Source organism: Crinia signifera, chromosome 6, assembly GCF_055691185.1.
Source record: "Crinia signifera chromosome 6, ASM5569118v1, whole genome shotgun sequence".
Classification (NCBI taxonomy): domain Eukaryota; kingdom Metazoa; phylum Chordata; class Amphibia; order Anura; family Myobatrachidae; genus Crinia; species Crinia signifera.
Window position 1 is genome coordinate 26,003,871 of NC_139222.1, and position 16,206 is coordinate 26,020,076.

Here is a 16,206-nt window from a genome sequence, read left to right on the forward strand (position 1 = left end):
GCATACAATCAGATTGCATGCGATGCGATTTGACGCTGATAAAATGGATTTCGATTATATTAATTGTTGCATCAATGTACAAACATTTCGTGTGAAAAACCAGCAAAGACATTTTAATGCAAGCTACTATCACCTGTTCCTGTCAATCAAAGACCAATCAACAAGCTATTATGAGGATCACCAGTTGTTCCTGTCAATAGAACTTTATGTAAAGGGTTTAGAATATATACATTACAAAATGTCTTACGTCAGAGAGCCGACTAGAACTGCTGACCAGTACTAAATATGTTCTTCCATATATGTAATGATTTAAATAGTTAGCATTATCACCATATATGAAAGCACCCCCATACTATTTGTGGCCATATATAGATAGGTTTAAATTGGATGATGTGACGACAGCAGGGTGGGAAGTGCTGGGGCCCTGCCCCTCCTCCTCCACACTCCATGCTCCTGGATGCTGTGCTGTTCTGTTCTGTCTGTCTGGAATTAAGCAATATTGTATAATATATTATTTTGGATAAATATGTAATTACGTGTCATTTATTTATCCTCAAACTTAACAGTGGATTTATTCCCAACTTATCAATGGTGACTCCGACGTTCCTGCCTAAATCACATCAAGCTACCTGCTGCATTCTACGCAACTTCTACAGACACAAGGGGCCTTATTCTAATCCACTCTTTCTGACAAAATCCTTCTTAGATGGGCAAAACCATGTGCACTGCAGGTGGGGCAGATGTTACTTGTGCAGAGATAATTAGATTTGGGTGGGGTTTTACTTCAAAGTGAGATCTATATTGCAGTGTAAAAATAAAACAGTCAGTAGTTACCCTGCACAGAAACAAAATAACTCACCCAAATCTAATTCTCTCTGCACATGTTACATCTGCCCCCCCTGCAGTGCACATGGTTTTGTCCGTCTAAGAAGGATTTTGTCAGAAAGAGTGGATTAGAATAACCCCCAAGGTGAGAAAAGCCTTTTTTTTTACTATAATATGATTACAAAGTTGCGTTATGAATGGCAGGTGGACTGATGTGGACGGTAGGTGACACAATATATCTTATGTGATATTGCTTATTCTTAGTCTAAATTGGAAAACCTATTATAAAAACTGTAGTTATTTTCAAAATACAAAAAATTATAGGCTGATAAGAAAATAGATGTCATTTAATCGCAGTGAGTGACGTTAAGTCAGCTCTAGTATGTGATAGGTACAATGACTATTGTGTCATAAAACGCGATTTGCCGCGATTTTAATATGTGAAGGCACAGATGCCTGTTTCATCTGTGAAATGGCCCCCCAAAGCGTGGCGAGCCCCGCGAGGGGACCCGGATACCTGTGAAGCACGCGAGGGGACGCGTATAGCTGTGAAGGTATCCACGTCCGCTCGCCACACTATATAAAATCAACTCCACGCCGACGTGGATTGTGGGGGTATGAAAAGGTCGGAGGACGCGTACCGCCGCCCCTCGCGGGCTCGCTGCGCTCGCCACGCTTTGGGTTGGCGTTGATAGTGGGGTGGCTTTAACAATGGGGGTCATTTAGCCATCAGGGTGAGTATACAATTAAAAATGGGGTCTGGGGGGCCATTTCACATATGAAACAGGCATCTGGGTGCCTGTACATATTAAAATCGCATCAAATCGCATCGCATGCAATACAATAGCATACAATGCAACAGCGATTTCTCTTCAAGGGAATTTCAAGGGAAATCGCATCAAATCGCATGCTTAGGGTACTGGCATACAATTTCAACATCGGACGCCCAGATAAGTCACAAGTACCGAAAAAACCATAACCACACTGTGATCCTGTGCGATTGACCTCCCAAAACCCCACGTGGCCCTTTTTTTAGCAAGTCCGGCCGAAGAGGTAGACGCCAGGGGTGAAATGTAATAGGATGAGAGATTCAGAATCTCTCATCCTATTACATTTCACCCCAGGAGTCCGTCGAAAACTTCAGTATGTCCTGGGCCAATCCGGTGCAATCAGAATGACTTGCACCTCCTGTGTCCTCACTCTACTCAGGACCCGCGGAATCATCGGGAACGGAGGAAACGCGTAGGATAGATTGAAACACCATGGAACCGTCATGGCATCCACTGCCCACGCCATCAGATCCCTTGACCGAGACCTGAACGTTGCTTCTGGACGCCATCAAGTCAATCGCAGAGCCACTATCTCCTGAAAGACTTCCTGGTGAAGCGCTAACTCTCCTTCCAGCAACTGTTCCCGGCTGAGGAAATCCGCCTCTACATTCCGGATCCCCGGAATAAACACTACCGACAGGGCAGGGATGTTTACCTCTGCCCACTGGAAAATCTTCGAGACTTCCAGCATTGCCATCCTGCTGCGAGTCCCGCCCTGATGATTCAGGTAAGCCACTCCCTTCAGGAGATCCTCCGCCTTCCGAAGGGTGTTCCAAACTGCCTGGAGCTTCAAGATATTGATCGGTAGCCCTGATTCTTCCATTGACCACAGGCCCTGCAACCTTTGGTGCTGAACTACTACCCCCCAGCCCCTGAGGCTGGCTTCGATTGTGACAGGCAACCATTCCCGGGAGCTGAGTTAACGTCCCAGCTGCAGCAACTCCAGATCTGTCCACCAAGCCAAGGACTCCCTCGTCTCTAGAGACAATGACAGACTTTCCTTTTTCATGGTCTTTGGATTTCCCGACCAACAAGAGAGAATGTTCCACTGAAAAGTTCTGGAGTGAAACCTTGCAAACTGCAGGGTCTCGAAGGTTGCCACCATCTTGCCTAACAGTTTCACTTCCTGCCAAACTGTTGGCTTTGGAGATTGCAGTATCATCAGGACCAATTGACGAATATCTGCTGCTTTGGATTCCGGCAGAATCACCGGATGTAGGTGCATGTTCAAAATCAGCCCCAGAAACTGAAGTCTCTGTGTCGGTGTCAGATGAGACTTTGGGAGATTTAACAACCACCCAGGGTCTTGGAAGAAACGTGTTGCAATGGCCAGATCTTCCTGTAACTTCTCCGCCAACTCTGGCTTGAAAAGGAGATCGTCCAGGTACAGGATAATTACTATCCCTTTTTGCCTTAGGGCTGCTGCCATGACAGACATCACTTTTGTGACACAGAATGGGGGGTCTCCGCCCCGTCATGTGGAGGATTTATCCTCGCTCTTGGACGTGTGCTTTTTCAGAAAGGCCCCAAAACGAGATCTGGGTGCCTTTCCCTTACCGGCTGGACACTTTCCTTTTCCTGCCTGCCCTCTGTTAGACACAACCCCTTGAAAGGAGGAGCGAAAGGATGGCTTAAAAGCTCAGAATTTGGATACAGAATGTTTGGATGTGGTAGGGAGGAAAGTGCTCTCCCCCCCCCCCCCCCCCCCATGGCTTGCTTTATAATGGACTCCAATTCTGTCACAAAAAGCTGTTCACCTTTAAAAGCTAATGCCTCAAGAGACTCTTTAGATTCACTGTCCGCTTCCCAGGCTTTAAGCCAGAGAGCTCTCCTTGCAGTCACAGATATGGCTGACACTTTTGACGCCATCTTTGCGCCTTCTTCCCTAGCCTCACATACATACTCCGCCGCACACCTAAGCTTTTCGGCCAGTGTGAAGGCCTCAGAATCAGGCTGTAGCTGGTTTCCGAAAGCCTCAGCCCACTTAAACCTAGCCTTGGAGACCAAAGCTGAGACAATAATAGGGCGTAGGGTATATATAGCCCAACGCTTCAAATACCTCCTTAAGACATCCTTCAATTTTCTTATCTAATGAGTCTTTAAATGCCGCACCCCCCTGAATCTGTAAGGCCGTGGCTTTAGAAAACCTGGCCACTGGTATGTCCACTAAAGGGATTCTTTCCCAAATCTTTACATGTTCCTCTGGCATTGGTTAACTGTTTGCAAACCTCTTTGGCATGAGAAGCTTCTGGTCAGGTGCTTTCCATGCCTCTCCTAGAAGAAAAACCAAACCCTCATCTGAGGGAAAGGTCACCGCATCTCTGCGAACCTTCTTAAAAACACAATGCGCAGGTACTTTATCTTCCTCAGACAGGTTTAAAGTCTGCTTAACTGCAAGAATTAATCTTCAACACCTGGGACAGAGGATTCAACATCCTCTTTTTGGTCCCAAAAGACATCTTCTGCACATACACCCTCTTCATCACCTCATCAGAATCTACATTCAACAGGGGAGGTGTAGATAAGGGATGTCTAGTAGAAGAAACTTCAGGAGTTTTAATAAGCTGTTCCATAAACACATTAATTTCATGAACACCTCGAGCAGTGTCCTGCATGACCTGCAACAATGCTGGGTCCCCCTGAGATGGGGTAATGGAGCCCAGAGATGGTTGAGAGGGGGAAAAGAGACCAGGAGATTTGACCATGTAGATGACATGGTCTGTCTTTTTCAAGCCTTAATCAAAGCATTCATAGACCTCCCCAGGGCAGCCACCCACGCAGGTTCAGGCTGCTCTGACCTCTGGGCTTGAGCCCCACTGGGCACAAATTCACATGAGGGGCACAAATCCCCCTGATCCATCTGTTCACTAGATAACTTTTCACCACAAAATCTGCAGTTAGTTAACATGGCCTGCGCTCCCTCCCCCGGAGCAGCAACACTACACCCTTCAGTCATGAAATAACCACAGTGCACAATGTCAGGCAAATGCACAAAGCAATGTAGCAGTGTACTTAGCGGTCTGTCTGCTGCTCAATGATCCTCAGCGATCCGCGGGGAAATCGCTGGCCAGGAGAAAAACTTTTCACTCTGCACTGTAAAAGGATCCTTGTTTCAGCTCAGCAGCATGGAGAGAAAAGGGCGCCAGTACACAGAGCAGGAAGAGACCAAGTCTCTGCTTCAGCGGGGAAGGAAGCCGTTCCCATGTGTGTTTCTCCTCACCTCCAGTGCCTCCCCTCCTTCTGGGATCACTTGGAAGCGTCCTGTGCTGGGCTTCACCTCCATCATGGATTTCCGCCCCGAAGCCCCTGCAAGATGGCGGCCGCCATTGCGTGGGGTCCCTCCCCCACGATCCCCCTCTAGCAGGGAGCCGGTTCCCACCTCTTCTGTAAGCAAGAGGTTAAGCGCTGTGCAGAGGGAACAGACTCCACACAATCTGTACACAGGGAGCGGACAGAATACGCTTCTATCGGCCTGCGCTCTCAGTGTGTGTGAAGTTCTGCTAGAAGTAACACACTGACAAAGCCTATCTAACTAGTGTAAAATTAATATAATAAAAAAAACCTAGCTATCTCTACAAAAATGGTTGCGGACAGCAGCCTGTCAGCACAGCACCCACTCTAATGGGCACCTAAAACTAACTGGGGAACTATGGGATGCAGAAGGGAGGAGCCTACTCTCAAAAAGTCAGCATAGGTGCCTTGCTCCTGCGGACCCTCCTACATCCCTAGGTCAAGCTGTGTCACCAGGATGGACGAAAGAGAAATGTATATTACAGAGTAATAATAAGGGATAGGCAATATAACAGCTCATACCTAGAAGACTGAATACACATGGTTCTACCTCTATCTCTGCTCTGTATCATGGCCTGTAGGAGAGTTCCACAAATGACAATGGCCGTATGCAAGTTGATTGACAGGCGCCGGGCGTTTGGGGGCGTAATGTCAGCATTTTACGGGAGCGCTCCAGGAAACACAGGCGGCTCCTGGCCATTGGGAGGGAAGCTGACATCAGTGGTCCCGATCTCCTCACAGCCATCACATTGCAGAGTATGTCTCAGTTTATGCAGAGCTACACATGGGGGGTGGGGATTAATTTGATGGTTGAGTTAACTCACCCCTCTTCGCATAGCTGCGATTGCATTTACAGCCATACACATGGGTGGGATTGTATGTGAGCAGGGTGACATTTACCTAAATCGCTGGGCTCCAAACTCACAGCCCAGAGATCAGGTCTGAAGCATTCACTAAGAATATGGAAATTGATCTCACCTGTGTGAGTTCTCTCATGTCTAACAAGAGCTGATTTCCTCATAAAAGATTTCCGACACTCAGAACATGGAAATGGTTTCCCACCTGTGTGAGATCTTTGATGAAAAACAAGATCTGGTTTCCTCACAAAAGATTTCCCACACTCAGAACATGGAAATGGCTTCTCACCTGTGTGAGTTCTCTGATGTAGGACAAGATCTGACTTCTGGATAAAAGATTTCCCACATTCAGAACATGAAAATGGCTTCTCACCTGTGTGACGTCTCTGATGTATAGCAAGAGATGATCTCTGGGTAAAAGATATCCCGCACTTAGAACATGGATATAGCTTCTCACCTGTGTGAGTTCTCTGATGTGAAGCAAGCGTTGATTTCTGGGTAAAAGATTTCCCACACTCAGAACATGGAAATGGCTTCTCACCTGTGTGAGTTCTCTGATGTGAAGCAAGCGTTGATTTCCGGGTAAAAGATTTCCCACACTCAGAACATGGAAATTTCTCACCTGTGTGAGTTCTCTCATGTTGGACAAGATATAACTTCTGGGTAAATGATTTCCCACATTCAGAACATGGAAATGGCTTCTCACCTGTGTGAGTTCTCTGATGTGAAGCAAGCGTTGATTTGTCTGTAAAAGATTTCCCACACTCAGAACATGGAAATTTCTCACCTGTGTGAGTTCTCTCATGTTGGACAAGATAGAACTTCTGGGTAAATGATTTACCACACTCAGAACATGTAAATGGTTTTTCTCCTGTGTGAATTCTCTCATGTTGGACAAAATGTGACTTCCGAGAAAAAGATTTCCCACACTCAGAACATGGAAATGGCTTCTCACCTGTGTGAGTTCTCTGATGTGAAGCAAGCGTTGATTTCTGGGTAAAAGATTTCCCACACTCAGAACATGAAAATGGCTTCTCACCTGTGTGAGTTCTCTGATGTGAAGCAAGCGTTGGTTTCCGGGTAAAAGATTTCCCACACTCAGAACATGGAAATTTCTCACCTGTGTGAGTTCTCTCATGCTGGACAAGATATAACTTCTGGGTAAATGATTTCCCACATTCAGAACATGGAAATGGCTTCTCACCTGTGTGAGTTCTCTGATGTTTAGTAAAAACTGACAGATTAATAAAAAACATATCACATTCAGAACAGGTAAATATGTCAGCCCCTGTATGAGCTGTTCTATGTGTAGCGGTATCTGAGTTACCAGGAGAACAGTCCTCAGGATTAGAGGTATCAGGTGATGTATCTGCACTGTGAGGCACCGGCTGTATATTTAGGGTAATGGAGGTTTCTTCTGGAGAATCCTGTGTGATGTTATCTTCTGTTTTATAATCTGGAGACAGAATAAGACGTCCCTCCGAGGTATTCCTGCTTCTGTGTTTATCTGCTGGAAATAACATACATATATAGAAATATCGCTCTTCCCCTTTCCCCTCACCCATTTCATACTATTAGTGAGTACAAGTTATTCCGTTATAAATACTTTCCTACAGTTCTAAATATCATGCAGCTAATAATGGGATTTATGTAGATGAGGTAACCCTGATTATATTAGTGCATTGGGAGACACTGAGGTATTGGGAGCCGGCAGTGTAAGGGAACTTCAAGACTGGGTGTCACTATTCTGCCTAACAAAGCCCCTAAAGAGAATAGGAGTAAAGTGTCAGCTGCGCTGACTTGTGCTGCTGCGGCACTGCCACAACAGAGTCCCGGCGGCCTTAGAAGGGTGGCCCGGGCACTTCCGCCCGGCGGTGTCCGGGCAGGCAGCGTCACGTCCTCCTGATGCACATCACTTCCGCCCGGCCGAGGACGCTGTCAAACATCAGCCCGCATCGCCTGGAGGTTGTATAGCAACCAGGGGATGCCAGCCTCCTGAAACAAAATAGCAATTATTGGTGGCTGGTCTGGCGGCGGCTGATTGGCTGCAAGATCCTTTTTAAGGGATCTGGCCCAGCTCAGCCCCGCCGGTGATATTGTTCATTACAGTGTGTCTGCAGCACGCTGTTGTCCCGGTCCTGCAGTGTCTTGGTGCTGTGTAATGCTGTGTAATCCTATCCAGCCGTGGTCCAGTCATTTGTCCAGCCGTCATCTTAATGCTGTCTGCGTCCAGTCCTGGTCCAGTCTCTGGTCCAGTATATTCCGTCCTGGTCCAGTCTTTATCCGGTTCCGTCTTGGTCAGCGTATTTCCATCCAGTCCTGCCAAGTCTCTACCGGTGTGCACATTATCATCCTGAGCTGCCGGAGGGTTCGGTCCAGGTCACGTAAGTGTTCCAGTAGAGCCTGGTTCCTTCTCTCTTTATTTCTACGGGCAAGCTGCCCTTTATCCTCAATTATTTTTATTATTGTCCTAGTCCAGCTCTCCGTGATTCGGAGAGGCCCACGGCTGTGGGTTTATGCCTGTTTAGGGGTACCGTTACTTTAAGTGTACAGTTTTATGTTGGCGTGCGTCTCGTTTGGTAGCACCCCGTTATTAGTTGGTCCGGTGCCTGTGACGTGGTCACACTCCCCGTCCTTGGCCTGGTGCCATTAGCCAGGGTGTTCAGTTCAGATAGGCCCTGTTAGTAAGATCATCCTCTTGGTCCTGTCTCTGACGGCTGCCGTAGATTTGTACCATCATTAAACCTGGTTGCATCGAGGTCGGAGCGGTCCTAACTTGTCCTTCGAACACAGCGACTAAATCTCAATCTACGGTCACCTGCCTGAGAAGGCCAATAGAGTGAGTGTAGGGTTTTGCCATGGCCGTCCTAAACAGCGGTCCCGGCTGAGGGCTCTGCCCACCACCACTGCTTGCACGCACCAGCGCACCTTACATTATCACCGGCCCAAACAGATTATATATAATATACCTGTTTAGTCCGCGGGTGCTGGTGGTCGTGGGATATCCTCATCATGAATCTTACTGCCCCTACGTTAGACGCCCAGGTTATGGGTCTAACAAAAATGGTTCAGGATTTGTCCCTCTGGGATACCAACGAGGAGAGAGCTCCTTCGGTAGTGGCACCTGAACCAAAGATGAATCTGCCCAACCAGTTTTCGGGTAGTAGAAAAGATTTTTACAATTTTAGGGAGAGTTGTAAACTATACTTTCATCTGCGACATAAGTCCTCAGGGTCAGAGGCGCAAAGAGTGAGTTTGGTGATTTCGTGGTTACAGGGGAACCCATAGACATGGGCTTTTGGCTTGCCCTCTGATAGCCCTGTGTTAGCCTCATTGGATAACTTCTTTAAGTCTTTGGGTTTGCTTTATGATGACCCTGATAGGGAAGCTTCTGCGGAGTCCCATTTACAGGCCCTGATACAGGGTAGGGATCCAGTAGAAGTGTACTGTACGGAGTTTCGCCGGTGGCGAATGACTGTGGTTGGAACGATCCGGCTCTGCGTAGCCAGTTCCGGTATGGGTTGTCTATTACCATCACAGACTGTTTAATCCAACATCTGGTGCCTGGCTCATTAGATAAACTTATGGAGTTGTCTATTAAAATAGACCGTCGGCTCCGTCACTCTCTCGCCCCATACCGTTTGTTATGAATACCTCGGATGATACCGAAGAGCGCATGAAATTGGGGTCCATTCGGATCACGCCAGAGGAAAGGGCTCGGAGGAACAGCGCTGGTCTTTGCCTGTATTGTGGCCGTAAGGGTCATCAATACCGTTCTTGCCCTAGCAAATCAGTAAAAGATCAGGCCAAGTGGGTGAGGAGGAGATTCACTTGGGCCTGAAATTATTCTCCTCCCATAACTCTCTACTGATTCCTACTACCCTCACTTATGGGGAGGTTAGTTTTGATTGTGCCGCTCTTGTCGATAGCGGCGCAGCCGGCAATTTTTTGGACGCCGCTTTAGCCGAGAGACTCGGCATCCCCGCTATTCCTTTAAGGCAATGTATCATCATGAGAGGATTAGATGGTAGTTCATTGCCCAATGGGGAGATGTCTTTTCAAACCCCTAACTTGCGACTTACTGTTGGTTCTCTTCACAAGGAAGAGATTTATTTTCTTTTGTCCCGCTGGTCTTGGGCCATCCCTGGTTGATCCAACATAACCCACAGATTAATTGGAAAGCTGGGGATATCGTTCAGTGGAAATCCAGTTGTTTTGGTTCTTGTATTGATACCTCCTTCCTCCAGGCCTCGGTCTCATTGTCTGCTATCCCAGCAACCTACTCGGAATATGCAGATGTGTTTTCCAAAGGTAAATCAGATAAACTCCCGCCCCATCGTCCATACGATTGTGCTATCCAGCTTAATCCCGATGCTCCATCACCTAAGGGTAGGCTTTACTCTGTCTATTCCTGAGACTAAGGCCATAAATGAGTACATCCAAGAAAGTTTGAAGAAGGGGTTCATTCGCCCGTCAAAGTCGCCACTTAGCGCAGGGTTCTTCTATGTGGTCAAGAAGGACGGGTCCCTGCGCCCATGTATTGACTTTCGGGCTTTAAACAAGATTACGGTGAAGAATGCGTACACTCTCCCTCTGATCTCTGTCCATTTCGATCAGTTGAGGTCCGCCGTGTTTTCTAAAATTGATTTGAGGGGGAGGGGGGGGGGCATCCTCAGGCATCCTGACGTGGATCGTCCGGTTGTGGTGGGAATGGACTCTTCCGAAGTGGGAGCAGGAGCAGTGCTGTCGCAAAGCAACCCCAAAACCCAGGTCCTTCATCCTTGCACATATATGTCGAGGAAATTCTCTGAGGCTCAAACCATCTATGATGTTGGTGACAGAGAATTATTAGCAATCAAATGGGCCTTCGATGAATGGAGGCATTGTCTAGAAGGAGCCAATCATCAGGTGTTGGTTCTTACCGACCACAAGAACCTGCAATATATTGAAGCTGCTAAAAGGCACAATGCCCAGTATGCCCGCTGGCCTTTGTTCTTTACTTGCTTCAATTTTGTGATTACATACAGGCCTGGTCCCAAGAATGTTTGAGCAGATGCTCTGTCCCAATGCTTTATTCCACAGCATGCAGGCCAGGAAACTGCTGCCCCTATCATTCCTGCCTCTTGTATACAGGCTGGTCTCAGTTTGACCCTGGAGGGGCTCATTCGCCAGGCTCCAGCCCAGACCCATAATGGTCGTTTATTTGTGCCAGAGACGCTTAGGCGGAAAGTCCTTATTGAGTTCCTTGACCATGGACTTGTTAGCCCGGGTTGTGTGGTGGCCAGGAACGTCCAGGACATCAAATATTTTGTTCAATCATGCCCTGCTTGTCCCAAGCATAAGGTTCCTCGGTCTAGGCCTTTTGTAGAACTGATGCCCTTGTCCATCCTGTCAAGGCCATGGTCGCACATTGCCATGGACTTTGTGGTAGGTTTGCCAGTTTCAGCCGGCTGTCAAACCATTTGGGTGATCGTTGAAAGGTTTTCCAAAATGGCGCCTTTTGTGGCACTGAAGCAATTGCCTTCAGCCAAAGAATTGGCCTATTTGTTTCTGCGGCATTTCTTTAGGTTGCATGGATTGCCCTCTGACAGGGGTCCACAATTTTGGACATCGTTCTGTGTTTCGTTTAAAATCAAACTGAGTCTGACTTCAGCCTTTCACCCTCAAGTCTAATGGGCAAACTGAGCAGCTGAATCAGTCTCTGAAGCAATATCTCCACGTTGCAGAACGATTGGGTGGATTGTCTTCCCATGGCGGAATTTGCATATAACAATGCGGTGCATTCGGCCTCCAAAGTGTCACCCTTTTTCGCAGTTTATGGTTACCATCCCCAGGCTAATTCTTTTCTTCAAGCTTCTTCCTCTGCTCCGTTTAGGGCCTTTTGTTTTAAGGCTACATGGAGAAAGATACATGATGCTTTGAAGGAGACAGCCTTCAAAGAAAAGGTGTTTGCGGATAAGTCTAGACGTCCTTGTCCATTCAAGGTTGGTGATTTGGTCTGGTTATCGACCCGGAATATCAAATTGCATCAACCATCGGAAAGGTTTGGGCCAAGGTTTATAGGCCCGTAGAAGATCATTAAGAGGGTTAATCCAGTTGCATTCTGTCTGTTGCTCCCCAAGTCCCTCAGGATTGCAAACACCTTTCATGCTTCTCTTTTGAAGCCAGTCTTCTTCTCCCACGAGTTTCCTAAGGGCCCTTATTCTGATCGGTGCGGCCCGATCAGAATATGCGGCCGCAACCGTGCAGGCGAATCCCCGCCTTCCATACGGATCGCCACCTGCCGTCCGTACGCGGATATGTGGCGATCCGCATGAAATTGGACGGGGATACGCCTCCTCCGTCTTGGGAGCTGCCCCTGCATTCGATGGTCGTCGAACATCGAATGCAGGGCCGCACGCTCCAATAGGTCCCGCAACACAAGACCACACGGACACTTGTCCGTGTGAAATCATGTATGGGGGCGGGCAGCTGACATCCGGCGATGTCAGATGCCCGCCCCGTACCCACGCGTCACGGCCTCATTACCATGCATACGCCCCGCGTTTGCATGGGAACGCCCATGAAACGGGGGGCGTATGCATAGGGTAATGAGGCTAAGTAGCCCCTCACGCCCCTCTACGCCCCCTGTGCGGCGTATAAAGAATCCATGCGGCGAAATCGCCTGCACATGCGCAGAGTGACCTCTGCACATGCGCAGACGATAAACATCGGCGGGCCGTACGCAAGCGGGAATATCCGCACCGATCAGAATAAGGGCCAAGGTTATCAGAGGAATCCCTTCTGTGGATGTGCAGGGACAACAGGAGTTTCTTGTGGAGAAAATTCTGGACTCCAAATTTGTTCGTGGTTCCCTTCAGTTTTTGGTCCATAGGAAGGGGTTCGGGCCAAAAGAGAGATCGTGGGCTCCGGACAGAGATGTTCATGCTCACAGCCTCAAGAAAAGGTTCTTTCAGGAATTCCCTCATAAGCCTGGGGGTAGAGGTTTCCAAACCTCTCCTCAAGGGGGGAAGGGGGTACTGTCAGCCACGCAGCAGAGTCCTGGCACCCTTAGAAGGGTGGCCCGGGCACTTCCACCGGGCGGTGTCCGGGCAGGCAGCGCCACGTCCACCCGGCCGAGGCGCATTATTTCCGCCCGGCCGGGGGACGCTGTCAAACATCAGGCTGCGTCGCCCAGAGGTTGCATAGCAACCAGGGGGTGCCAGGCGGCACGCGCTCGGCCTCCTAATACGAATTAGCAATTTAAAGGGATCAGGCCCAGCTCAGCCCCACTGGTGATATTGTTCATTACAGTGTGTCTGCAGCACACTGTTGTCCCGGTCCTGCAGTGTGCTGGTGCTGTGAAGTCCTGTCCAGCCGTGGTCCAGTCATTTGTCCAGCCGTCATCTTGCTGCTGCCTGCGTCTAGTCCTGTCCGGTCTCAGTCCAGTCTTGGTCCTGTCCTGGTCCAGTCTTTATCCGGTTCCGTCTTGGTCAGTGTATTTCCATCCAGTCCTGCCAAGTCTCTTCCGGTGTGCACATTACCATCCTGTGCTGCGGGAGGTTTCGGTCCAGGTCACGTAAGTGCTCCAGTGGAGCCTGGTACCTTATCACTTTACTTCTACGGGTGGTGGCACCCCGTTATTAGTTGGTCCGGTGCATGTGACTTGACACTCCCCGTCCTTGGCCTGGTGCCGTTAGCCAGGGTGTTCAGTTCAACTAGGCCCTGTTAGTTAGATCATCCTCTTGGTCCTGTCTTTGATGGTCGCCGTAGATTTGTACCATCCTAAAACCTGGTTACATCGGGGTCGGAGCGGGCATCACTCACTCCTTCGAACGCGGCGGCTAAAGGAGAAGCCTAGCACATTGCAATCTACGGTCACCTGCCCGAGAAGGCCAATGGAGTGAGTGTAGGTTCTGCCGTGGCCGTCTGAAACAGCGGTTCCGGCTGAGGGCTCTGCCCACCACCGCTGATTGCATTCACCCACGCACGTTACATAAAGAACAGGGGAGAGGGAATAAAACAATATTCAGGAATGAGAACAACAGTGCTTAAAGGAAAGGCATAAGGGATGCCCCAAAACTGATCCTAAGGGCAAGCTGGCATCTCTGGTTTAGCCAAACTGGTAACATTTGGTAAGAGCTGCACTGAAGAGAAGGTGACAGCCCAGCACCCCAGCTTAGCAGAGGTTCCGTACCACACCATCCTAGCTGCACACACCAGTCTCTTGGTGCCCCAACAGGATTAGGAACAGGCAGACTTGCTACAAGGTAATCCTGGTAACAGTGATCCACCTGATAATGCTGATCACAGGCTAACCAGCCTCTCCTGCTGTTATCATGCAGAACCAGCAGGTCATCCATCCAGTGCAAATCCTGGGTCTTATGTACATAGCAACCAAAAGTGGTCTAAGCCAGCAAGCTGAAGCCCAACTCCCTGATACAGGGTCTGGTGGTGCTGGTTCTCCTAGGGAAATTGCGGTACTGTGGATGACAGGTGCCAGTCCGAGTATGGCAACCATCTCATCCTTCTGTCTCCCATCTGCCTAGTGCCTCCCCTTTCTGGTGCCAGTATAGGCGGCTCTGGCTCCTTCCCTGGTGGCAGCAGGGAGGTGTGTGGTGCTCCGTGAAAGATTTATAGGGACAGGTGCCAAACATGTATCTTCATGTTGGTGCCACATTAGTACCTCTCCCACAGTAGGACATCTGTAGGCACTAGCCAGTGGCAGAGGTTTAGGCTTACCTCCTGTACTACGGCGTCCATTCTGTAATAGTCCCGCTGTTAGTCCCTGTGTTCTGCTCTGGTCCATCTGACAAGTCTTTGCTTACTCCTATGATACTACTCTCAGTTACTTCCCAGTGTGACCTCTGGCTGTTCTCTGACCCGATTCTGGCTGTCCCCTAGTATTGTACGGCCCATCTGGTTCTGACCTAATCCCATTACCTACACTATAATATGCCCCACAACCAGTCTCTGCCCACAATTCCTTCATACCCACTTACCCGTACCTTGGACCACAGTCAGAGATCCGTGACTTGCACATCGGGTTACCTAAAGCCAAAACCCTGTTGTGAGCCCATTAGGCTACATAGTAGGGTAATACCCCATGTAGTGGTGCACAGAGAGGGTCATGGGTAACACAACAGGGAGAACTATAGGTAATGCCACATGACCTTCCATACCATTGTACCCTGTATACTGCTATTATTCCCGTCCCTTCTACTGATGATGTAGGCGAGTCACTGGAGAACATGGGGGGGGGATTGGTCAGATCTGGTAGCAGACAATGATCTAATGTGCACAGGAAGAGAAGAGGACAATAATAGGGGCTGATGGCTCGTGTCTCCCTCCCCTGCCATCCCCCTCTCCCACTGGGCAGATACATTCCCCTCATTAGTCTGTACTGACAGAGGAGGGTGCAGGAGTGGCATGTCCAAACCATGGCCCTCTAGCCGTTACAAAACTACAAATCCCATCATGCCTTGCCACAGTTTTGCTTTTTAGGGAATGCTAAAACTATTGCAAGGCATGCTGGATTGTGTATTTTCACAACAGCTGGAGGGCCATAGTTTGGACATGTCTGGTGTAGGATAGGAGGCTGCTGTAGTGATAGAACAAGGAGAATATGTGACTCTATGTAATAAGCGATTATTCCTCACCTGTGCTGGTATCTGTGGGGATTTCCTCCTCCTTACACTGCTGATCACCCCTCACATCCATCTCTTCTCCTTTTGCATCTTCTACCTTAATGTCAGTCACATCCGTCTCTTCTCCGTCTGTATCTTCTGCCTTAATATCAATCACATACTTATCTTCTTCTCCTTCTGTATCTTCTACCTTAATATCAGTCACATACGTATCTTCTTCTCCCTCTGTATCTTCAGCCTTAATATCAATCACATACGTATCTTCTTCTCCTTCTGTATCTTCTACCTTAATGTCAGTCACATATGTCTCTTCTTCTCCCTCTGTATCTTCAGTCTTAATGTCAGTCACATACGTATCTTCTTCTCCTTCTGTATCTTCTACCTTAATATCAATCAGGCCTCCACCCTAAATAAGAACAGTAAAATATTAGTGTATGAGACACACACACAGCTTCTCTACAGATCATGTAGTGAAAACTCACTTTGGTGTATCCCACCTACCTGATCCTCCTGTGGGGTCCTGTGAGTCTCCTCTGTACAGTGCTGGGAATACGGAGGACGGGGACATCTCTCTGGGGTATCTCTGTTACCGGCTCTCTCTGCAGGGGATACAGAGTGGTTAAATACACGCTACATATGTACATATCAGATTATCTCCAGTAAAATGGTCATGAATCCCGTAGCCTACAAGGTGACATTACCAACATTTCTATGTATCTCTTTCCATATATCTTGCTGAGACCACTGATCCTGAATGGCTTCCAATCAACTCTTTCC

At 48.5% G+C, this 16,206-nt stretch overlaps 4 protein-coding genes across 9 annotated transcripts in view; 1 reads left to right on the forward strand and 3 right to left on the reverse strand.

Annotated features, from left to right (window-relative positions):
- The window catches only part of LOC146010130 (uncharacterized), a 424,288-nt gene that overhangs the window by 186,994 nt on the left and 221,088 nt on the right, over positions 1-16,206 (reverse strand). Inside the window, exon 3 of one of the 4 annotated variants that reach the window (XM_083151065.1) lies at positions 5,815-5,885. The exons of the other annotated variants lie outside the window; for them this stretch is intronic. The gene's annotated coding sequence lies outside the window, so the exon portion shown is untranslated. Of the gene's footprint in view, positions 1-5,814; positions 5,886-16,206 lie in introns of those variants that run through there. 4 annotated transcript variants of the gene reach the window in all.
- Positions 1-16,206, forward strand: part of LOC146010169 (uncharacterized) — a 263,545-nt gene that overhangs the window by 71,793 nt on the left and 175,546 nt on the right. The window lies entirely within an intron of this gene.
- LOC146010153 (uncharacterized) overlaps positions 1-16,206 on the reverse strand; it is a 360,112-nt gene that overhangs the window by 48,061 nt on the left and 295,845 nt on the right. The window lies entirely within an intron of this gene.
- Positions 5,796-16,206, reverse strand: part of LOC146010228 (uncharacterized) — a 239,166-nt gene continuing 228,755 nt past the window's right edge. Inside the window, exon 7 of the mRNA XM_083151264.1 lies at positions 5,796-7,025. Coding sequence (XP_083007390.1) covers positions 5,797-7,025 — 1,229 coding nt within the window. The 3' untranslated portion in view covers position 5,796. The remainder of the gene's footprint in view (positions 7,026-16,206) is intronic.